The 10,516-nt window shown below is 42.0% G+C and overlaps 1 protein-coding gene across 2 annotated transcripts in view; it reads left to right on the top strand.

The window, feature by feature from the left end:
* The first annotated feature begins 563 nt into the window (after positions 1–563).
* LOC115156788 (alpha-synuclein) overlaps positions 564–10,516 on the top strand; it is a 36,590-nt gene continuing 26,637 nt past the window's right edge. The window contains exon 1 of one of the 2 annotated variants that reach the window (XM_029704473.1): positions 564–1,058. In XM_029704473.1, the coding sequence (XP_029560333.1) occupies positions 938–1,058 (121 nt within the window). In that variant the 5' untranslated portion in view covers positions 564–937. The remainder of the gene's footprint in view (positions 1,059–10,516) is intronic. The other variant, XM_029704482.1, reaches the window with a different exon arrangement.

The raw sequence follows: 10,516 nt of genomic DNA, 5'->3' as shown, positions 1-10,516 counted from the left end.
TCCTCTACCCCCCAAAGAATACACTTGCTCACCCCCCTTGTATGGATGTGAAAGGACTGGACCAGACCCTCTTCAATTGTACTGGGTTAAAGAACATGGTGGAAGCTGAGTGAGGTCAGAGGTAATGTCACAGCAGACTTTCAGGAAGTGTAGATTCAGCTAATAATACGATGGTAAACTGATAATTATAACTGCAGCATCAACATTAATATTAATTTCCTTCCCTTTTCAGAACTCCAGCCATCTCAACACAGTCGTCTCAACAAGCGCTCCAATCTATTTTCTTTATTCATCTAATTGATTTTCAGTTTCATCACATAAATCTCTGACAGAGCAACCTGCGTATTAAATATGGAGTCAGCTAGCTTGAGGTCGCTCTGCGTGTGTGAGCAATGAGAGAGAGAGAGAGAGAGAGAGAGAGAGAGAGAGAGAGAGAGAGAGAGAGAGAGAGAGAAATAGAGAGAAATAGAGAAATAGAGAAATAGAGAGAGAGAAATAGAGAAATAGAGAGAGAGAGAGAGAAATAGAGAGAGAGAAAGAGAGAAAGCAAGGAAGGGGAGAGAGTGAGAGAGAAGGGGAGGGGTTGGCTGCAGCGTGACTTAAATATGCTGCAGCAACCAGCATGTTCTGTCTTTCTGTCGCTCGTTCTCTCCATCACATGCACGCCTGCTTCCTCTTTATTTCTCTCTCACACTTTCTCTTCTCTCTCTGTCCACTCAGTCTCTCTCTCCTCTTCTCTCTCAGTCTGCATCCTGTAGCCCTGAAGTGCAGTCCTCTCTCTCTCTATCGCTCTCTCCATCTCTCTCTCTGCACCACTGTTGGAGGAGGAGTCACTGATACACACACTCTCTTTCTCACACAGTCTGTGTGACCAGCCCAGCCAGCAGCCAGCAGGCCCGTTTCAGAGCAGGGAAGCCCAGGAGAGACCTATCCCAGGATGGATGTACTGATGAAGGGGTTCAGCATGGCCAAGGAGGGGGTGGTGGCCGCTGCGGAGAAGACCAAGGCTGGGGTGGAGGGGGCAGCCGCTAAGACCAAGGAGGGTGTCATGTATGTAGGTAAGTGTACCCACAGCACTGCAATGAGTGTGTGAGTGTGTGTGTGAGCGCGATAAAGGGGTCCCATGGGTACACCAGTCTGGGACAGTAACAGTGAGGAAGGGGGAGGGGATGAGGTTGCCAAGGAGCAGAGGCAGAATACTGCAGAGCTGGTGCAGAGAGAACGAGGAGGAGAGAGGGACAGAAAGAAAGAGATGGGGTGTGGTAGAGACAAGGATGAAGAAAATAGTAGAGGGACAGAGGAAGACATGGAGTGAAGGAATCAGATTAAGAGAGGAGGATAGAGTGGAGAAGAGAGAGGGGGATAGATAGAGGATAGAGAGGAGGATAGAGCGGATAGAGAGAATAGAGAGGAGGAGGAGAGAGAGTGAGAGAGAGAGAGAGAGAGGCGAATAGAGAGGAGGATAGAGAGGACAGAAAGTAGGATAGAGAGGATAGAGAAGAGGAGGAGAGAGAGTGAGAGAGAGAGAGGATAGAGAGGATATAGAGAGGAGGAGAGAGAGGATAGAGAGGAGGATAGAGAGGATATAGAGAGGAGGATAGAGAGGATAGAGAGGATAGAGAGGATAGAGAGAATAGAGAGGATAGAGTAGGATAGAGATGATAGAGAAGAGGAGGAGAGAGAGAGTGAGAGAGAGAGGATAGAGATGATAGAGAGAATAGAGAGGAGGAGGAGGAATAGAGAATAGAGAGGAGGAGGAGGAGAGGGAGAGAATAGAGAGGATATAGAGAATAGAGAGGAAGAGAGAGAGAGAATAGAGATGATAGCGAGGAGGATAGAGAGGATAGAGAGGATAGAGAGGAGGAGGAGAGAGAGAGAGAATAGAGAGGAAGAGAGAGAGAGAAAGAAAGACAGAGGAAGAGAGAGCTAGAAGAGAGGAGGATAGAGAGGATAGAGAGGATAGAGGGGAGGAGGAGAGAGAGAGAATAGAGAGGATATAGAGAATAGAGAGGAAGAGAGAGAGAGAAAGAAAGACAGAGGAAGAGAGAGCTAGAAGAGAGGGGAGAGAGTGGAAGATGTAGTGTGACATTGGTGGGACTGCAGTCGTTCACAAGAGCGCTATAACATGTTATAACCTAGATAAGACCATGCCAAGGCTGCTACCACCAGACAATTAGACAGGGTCCAATACTGTGAGAGGTTGATTCTGTGAGGAGGGATTCACCAGTGTGTGTGAGAGTGTGTATGTGCGTCACTGCTCAAGGTTAGCCTGTGTGAGGGCCAAAGGGTTTGCGCTAGGAACAGGGTACACACACACAGCTTTGTGCATCTCTGACCCCTCAGTCTGACAGCTACAGCTAACACTACAGAATAACGGGATGGAACCTGGTGGAACGTGTGTGTGTGTGTGTGTGTGTGTGTGTGTGTGTGTGTGTGTGTGTGTGTGTGTGTGTGTGTGTGTGTGTGTGTGTGTGTGTGTGTGTGTGTGTGTGTGTGTGTGTGTGTGTGTGTGTGTGTGTGTGTGTGTGTGTGTGTGTGAGACTACTGATGACTAACTGCCTTCAGAGTCTGCAGGGAACAGACAGAGGGAGTGATGGGAAGAGAGAAATAGAGGGGGGGTGCAATTACATTTATTGGCTCAGTTCAATGTTCATACATAGCCAAATCAATGACGATTTATACTGAACAAAAATATAAATGCAACATGCAACAATTTCAAAGGTTTTACTGAGTTACAGTTCATAATAAGGAAATCAGTCAATTGAAATAAATTCATTAGGCCCTAATCTATGGATTTCACATGAATGGGAATACAGATATGCATCTGTTTGTCACAGATACCTTGTAAAAAATGGGTCTCACAATTACCCTCAGGAACTCATCACGGTATTTCTGTGCATTCAAATTGCCATCGATAAAATGAAATTGTGTTCGTTGTCCGTAGCTTATGTCTGCCTGTACCATAACCCCACCACCACCATGGGGCACTCTGTTCACAACGTTGACATCAGCAAACTGCTCGTCCACACGACGCCGTACATGTGGTCTGTCGTTGTGAGGTCAGTTGGACGTACTGCCAAATTCTCTAAAACGGCTTATGGTGGAGAAATTAACATTCAATTCTCTAGCAGCAGTTTTGGTGGACATTCCTGCAGTCAGCAGGCCAATTGCACGCTCCCTCAAAACTTGAGACATCTTGTGTTGTGTGACAACACTGCACATTTTAGAGTGGCCTTTTATTGTCCACAGCACAAGTGGCACCTGTGTAAGTAGCATGCTATTTAGTCAACTTCTTGATATGCCACACCTGTCAGGTGGATGGATTATTTTACAAAGGAGAAATGCTCACTAACAAGGATGCAAACAGATTTGTGCACAAAATTCTAGAGACATTTCTGGAATCTTTTATTTCAGCTCTTGAACCATCACTTGACATGTTGTGTTTATCTTTTTGTTCTGTGTACATTTAAAAGAGCGAGAGAGAGAGAGAGAGAGAGAGAGAGAGAGAGAGAGAGAGAGAAGCAGAGAGAGAGAGAGAAGCAGAGAGAGAGAGAGAGAGAGAGAGAGAAGCAGAGAGAGAGAGAGAGAGAGAGAGAGAGAGAGAGAGAGAGAGAGAAGCAGAGAGAGAGAGAGAAGCAGAGAGAGAGAGAGAGAGAGAGAGAAGCAGAGAGAGAGAGAGAGAGAGAGAGAGAGAGAGAGAGAGAGAGAGAGAGAGAGAGAGAGAGAGAGAATAGACCCTGAGGTTACGTCATTGAGCTGGCTGCTTCCCATCCCATGGCTTAGAGATGAACAGATGGAGAAAGAGATGGATAGATTGAGAGAGGTTCGGTGAAGGGGGTGCTTACATTTGTGTAACCTGTACAAGTGCGTGGTGAGGAAATGTATTTAGTGGATATCCCACTCCGAGAGATCAGCCATTATTCAGCAATTAGGGTTAAGTACCTTGCCCAAGGGCAGATTGACAGATTTATTTCACCTTATCCCTTCACTAGTGACCTTTCGGTTACTGGCTCAAAACTCTTACCACTATGCTACCTGCCAGAGGGTTCATGTTCCTGAAAACATACTGTATCTACACACTAAAAAAAGTCAGTTCCTCAAGTGGAAGGGTGATGGTTCTATGTGGAACCGTAATGATTCTTTTAGTGATAATTAAAATGTAGGGCAAACAGCTCAATAGAATATTTTGGGGTGTGGTTTACACCGCTCTTTTAGTGCAACCATGAGTGAGAATGTCATTCCAGTTTATTTAATGTGTTGTGTTATGCTGTCAATCATCATGTAAGTTTATGGCTATTGACAATGTCCTGTGAAAGATTTGCATATGGCTTTGTGTCAATTGAGAATAGTTACCAAAATCAGTAGTGCTCTCCTCAGGGACCCCCAGCCATTCCACAGCTAACACACCTGGTTCAACTTGTTAATAAACACAATAATAAAACCTATGGAATTTTAACAAATATATTAATTAAGGCTATTAAAACAGAATAAAAAACCCTGTATGGTTATTAAAAGGATCACGAAGAACTTTTGATTTTGGGGAAGGTTCTCTATAGAACCACTCTCCATAAAGGTTCTATAAAGAACCATAGAAAAAGGTTTTATATAGCCCCGAAAAGGGTTGTAACAATACACTGTCAAAAAATGTAACTTTTTTTAATGGTAACTTACTGGCAGCTAGTAACCTGTAAGTTACTATTTAAAAAAGTACAGTATGTTACCATAAATTACTGTAAAAAAGTTCCGTTAGCATGAAATTAACTTTCTTTAATTTTTTTGCTTTTTTTTTACTATATAGAACCTTTTATTAATGGTTCTTTATAGAACCTTAGGAAAGGATTCTTTATAGCATCATACAAGTTCCATTTAGAACCTTATGTGCAAGGTTCTTTATAGAACCTTCAAAAAAGCGTTCTATACAGTGTCAAAAATGGATGCGCATTTGTTACAAGCCAAAGAACCCTTATTTGGCAATATATATATATATATATATTTTTTTTTACTTGTGTGTGTAATCTATCAACTGAGACTGCAGACGTCAGCAGAGAGTGTGTGTGTGTGTGTGTGTGTGTGTGTGTGTGTGTGTGTGTGTGTGTGTGTGTGTGTGTGTGTGTGTGTGTGTGTGTGTGTGTGTGTGTGTGTCTGTGTGTGTGTGTGTGTGTGTGTGTGTGTGTGTGTGCCAGCGCACCAGGGCCCAGGGGGAGCAGAGTCGTCCAATCAAAACAAATCATGTATGGATTATTACTTCTATCACAAAATGCTATGCAATTTTACCCAGAATGCAACGCCTCTCTAACAAGGTCATCCACTCAAAGCTTACTGGAGCAGAAGTGTGCATGTGCGTGCCTGCGTGTGCATGTGTGCATACACGTGCACGTGCATGTGTGTGTGCGCTCATATGCGTAGGACCATTTCACAGGTCATTGGCTGCAGAGGAGCTCTCTTTCAGGGGTATACCCTGCTGCCAAACAGCTAGAAAAAGAACACTGTATTGGTCTGGATACTGTAGACCAGGGATGGGCAACTTTGATGGGTGTGGGGGCCACAAAAAATCTGAACTCATCATGAGGGTCTGCAATATGTACCGAGATCTATACCCACACATAAAGTCAGCGTTTGGGGGCCCTAAGTTAAATTTTGTAAAACATTTTAGCTGCCCCCCTCTTGACAGGGAGAAAAAACATTAACATGTTAGAGTTAATTTCCTGAAATTCTACTAATTTTACCATGAGGTGGAGATAATGTTTTCATTTTACCATGAGGTGGAGATAATGTTTTCATTTTACCATGAGGTGGAGATAATGTTTTCATTTTACCATGGGGTGGAGATAATGTTTTCATTTTACCATGAGGTGGAGATAATGTTTTCATTTTACCATGGGCTGAAGATAATGTTTTCGTTTTACCATGAGGTGGAGATAATGTTTTCATTTTGCCATGGGCTGGAGATAATATTTTCATTTTACCATGAGGTGGAGATAATGTTTTCATTTTACCATGAGGTGGAGATAATGTTTTCATTTTACCATGAGGTGGAGATAATGTTTTCATTTTACCAAGGGCTGGAGATAATGTTTTCATTTTACCATGAGGTGGAGATAATGTTTTCATTTTACCATGGGCTGGAGATAATGTTTGCATTTTACCATGAGGTGGAGATAATATTTTCATTTTACCATGAGGTGGAGATAATGTTTTCATTTTACCATGGGCTGGAGATAATGGTTTCATTTTACCATGAGGTGGAGATAATGTTTTCATTTTACCATGGGCTGGAGTTAATGTTTTGATTTTGTCATGAGGTGGAGATAATGTTTTGATTTTGCCATGAGGTGGAGATAATGTTTTCATTTTGCCATGGGCTGGAGATAATATTTTCATTTTACCATGATGTGGAGATAATGTTTTCATTTTGCCATGGGGTGGAGATAATGTTTTCATTTCACCTTGGTGTGGAGATAATGTTTTCATTTTGCCATGGGGTGGAGATAATGTTTTCATTTTGCCATGGGCTGGAGATAATGTTTTCATTTTACCATGGGCTGGAGATAATGTTATTCATTTTGCCATGAGGTGGAGATAATGTTTTCATTTCGCCTTGGTGTGGAGATAATGTTTTCATTTTGCCATGGGGTGGAGATAATGTTTTCATTTTACCATGGGCTGGAGATAATGTTTTCATTTTGCCATGAGGTGGAGATAATGTTTTAATTTCGCCTTGGTGTGGAGATAATGTTTTCATTTTACCATGGGCTGGAGATAATGTTTTCATTTTGCCATGGGGTGGAGATAATGTTTTCATTTTACCATGGGCTGGAGATAATGGTTTCATTTTGCCATGAGGTGGAGATAATGTTTTCATTTTACCATGAGGTGGAGATAATGTTTTCATTTTGCCATGGGGTGGAGATAATGTTTTCATTTTACCATGGGCTGGAGATAATGTTTTCATTTTGTCATGAGGTGGAGATAATGTTTTCATTTTACCATGGGCTGGAGATAATGTTTTTCATTTTGCCATGGGCTGGAGATAATGTTTTTCATTTTGCCATGGGATGGAGATAATGTTTTATTTTGCCATGGTCTGGAGATAATGTTTTCATTTTGCCATGGGCTGGAGATAATGTTTTCATTTTGCCATGGGCTGGAGATAATGTTTTAATTTGCCATGGGCTGGAGATAATGTTTTTCAGTTTTGAACATGATATCTGTGATTAACAAAATCAACCAAATCGGTAATTTGACCATTATTACTACAAGTTTAGTTAGCTGGCTAGGCTAACTTACCCATCTAAAAAAGTGTTAGCTGACATGGGCTAATTGAGTGATCAGTGACCAACGTAACAAGAGGAAAAACTGCTGATGCACAACCACATTTAGAAAATTGCACCTTGTGTATTCTAATATTCTAACACTCAACATTAAGTTGAAAGCCCGACTGAGTTCCAAAAAATTCTAAATTGGAAATTGATCTCTGCCAGTTGTCCATCCTTGTCATAGAAAATCCAATATATTTCCATTGACAAATACATTTTTCAATATCTATATACTAGACTGATTTCCCAAAAATATATATTTATATTATTATAGAATTTTGGGGTAAATTGATAATCAGGCCTACAAAAGGGGGGCCGTCGGTTGCCCATACCTGCTGTCAACAGACAGACGGTCACGCACTCACACTCTACGAATCCTCATGCACACACACACGCACACAGGAAGTTATCCAGGGTAAAATAAAATGAAATGAACACTGAGAGTGTTAAATCAACATTGTGTTGAATCTGTGGACCCATATAGACACTGGAACAATGTTAAATTAACACATCGCTTAGTGTAAAGACTTAGTGCCTTGTCTTTTGAGTAAAATGTAGTTACCACCCATGACTGTATTTGTTAGTGACAGAAACATGGTTGTTGCATTCATTCATTTTAAGTCCTATGGATTTCACCAAGTGAAAGTGAATCCTGTTGGGAAACACCAAGAAACACTACATGACAACAAGCTCCCCTGAGCCTTACACGGAGGGGTAATATCTGATATTAATCCTGCTGGGAAACACCAAGAAACACTACATGACAACAAGCTCCCCTGAGTCTTACACGGAGGGGTAATCTCTGATATTAATCCTGCTGGGAAACACCAAGAAACACTACATGACAACAAGCTCCCCTGAGCCTTACACGGAGGGGTAATCTCTGATATTAATCCTGCTGGGAAACACCAAGAAACACTACATGACAACAAGCTCCCCTGAGTCTTACACGGAGGGGTAATCTCTGATATTAATCCTGCTGGGAAACACCAAGAAACACTACATGACAACAAACTCCCCTGAGTCTTACACGGAGGGGTAATCTCTGATATTAATCCTGCTGGGAAACACCAAGAAAGACTACATGACAACAAGCTCCCCTGAGTCTTACACGGAGGGGTAATCTCTGATATTAATCCTGCTGGGAAACACCAAGAAACACTACATGACAACAAGTTCCCCTGAGTCTTACACGGAGGGGTAATCTCTGATATTAATCCTGCTGGACTACTTTAGCTCAACCATCCCGTGGAAGGGACACTGATCCCAATTAAGTTTTTAAAAGATAATTTGTGGAATTTCTTTCTTTATTAATGGATTTGAGCCAATCACTTGTGTTGTGACAAGGCAGGGGTGATATACAGAAGATAGCCCTAATTGGTAAAAGACCAAGTCCATATTATGCCAAGAACAGCTCAAATAAGCAAAGTGAAACTACAGTCCATCATTACTTTATGACATGAAGGTCAGTCAATGCAGAACATTTTAAGAACTTTGATAGTTTCTTCAAGTGCAGTCGTAAAAACCACCAAGTGCTATGATGAAACTGGCTCTCATGAGGATCGTCACAGGAATGGAAGACCCAGAGTTATCTCTGCTTTACGGATAAATTCATTAGAGTTACCAGCCTCAGAAATTGCAGCCCAAATAAATGCTTCAGAGTTCAAGTAACAGACACATCTCAACATCAACTGTCCAGAGGAGACTGTGTGAATCAGGCCTTCTTGGTTGAATTGCTGCAAAGAAACCCCTACTAAAGGATACCAATAATAAGAAGAGACTTGCTTTGGCCAAGAAACATGAGCAACGGACATTAGACTGGTGGAAATCTCTCCTTTGCTCTGATAGGTCCAAATTTGAGATTTTTGGTTCCAACCGCTGTCTTTGTGAAACACAGAGTAGGTGAATGGATGATCTCTGCATGTGTGGTTCCCACCATGAAGCATGGAGGAGGAGGTGTGATGGTGTGTGGGTGCTTTGCTGGTGACACTGTCAGTGATTTATTTAGACTTCAAGGCAAACTTAACCAGCATGGCTACAACAGCATTCTGCAGCAATACGCCATCCCGTCTCGTTTGCGCTAAGTGGCACTATCATTTGTTTTTCAACAGGACAATGAACCAACACACAGGCTCTGTAAGGGCTATTTGACCAAGAAGGAAAGTGATGGAGTGCTGCATCAGATGACCTGGCCTCCACAATCACCCGACCTCAACCCAATTGAGATGGTTTGGGATGAGTTGGACCACAGAGTAAAGGAAAAGCAGCCAACAAGTGCTCAGCAAATGTGGGAACTCCTTCAAGACTGTTGGAACAGCATTCCAGGTGAAGCTGGTTGAGAGAATGCCAAGAGTGTGCAAAGCTGTCATCAAGGCAAAGGGTGGCTACTTTGAAGAATCTCAAATATAAAATATATTTTGATATGTTTAACACTTTTTTGGTTACTACATAATTCCATGTGTTATTTCATAGTTTTGATATCTACACTATAATTCTACAATGTAGAAAATAGTCAAAATCAAGAACAACCCTTGAATGAGTAGGTGTGTCCTAACTGTTGACTGGTACTGTATATTACATATCAAATCAAATCAAATGTTATTTGTCACACGTGCAGAATACAACAGGTGTAGACCTTACAGTGAAATGCTTACTTACAAGCCCTTAAACAACAGTGCTTTAAGAAGTTAATAAAAATATTAAAATAAGTGTTACATAAAAAATAGATAAATAGAAAATAAGAGTAACAAATAATTCAACAGCAGCAGTAAAATAACAAGCGAGGCTATATACAGGGGGTGCCGGTACAGAGTCAATGTACAAAGGCACCGGTTAGTCGAGGTAATTGAGGTAATATGTACATGTAGGTAGAGTTAAAGTGACTATGCATAGATTATAAACAGAGAGTAGCAGCAGCATAAAAGAGGGGTCTGGGTAGCTCTTTGATTAGCTGTTCAGGAGTCTTATGGCTCAGGGGTAGAAGCTGTTAAGAAGCCTTTTGGACCTCGACTTGGCACTCCGGTACCGCTTACCATGCGGTAGCAGAGAGAACAGTCTATGACTCGAGTGGCTGTAATTTTTAGGGCCTTCCTCTGACACCGACTGATATAGAGGTCCTGGATGGCAGGAAGCTTGGCCCCAGTGATGTACTGGGCCATACGCACTACCCTCTGTAGTGCCTTGCGGTCGGAGGCCAAGCA

The sequence above is a fragment of the Salmo trutta genome, chromosome 2 (assembly GCF_901001165.1).
Source record: "Salmo trutta chromosome 2, fSalTru1.1, whole genome shotgun sequence".
Lineage (NCBI taxonomy): Eukaryota > Metazoa > Chordata > Actinopteri > Salmoniformes > Salmonidae > Salmo > Salmo trutta.
The sequence above is the reverse complement of the archived record's forward strand: the minus strand, read 5'-3'. Positions and strand labels throughout refer to the sequence as shown.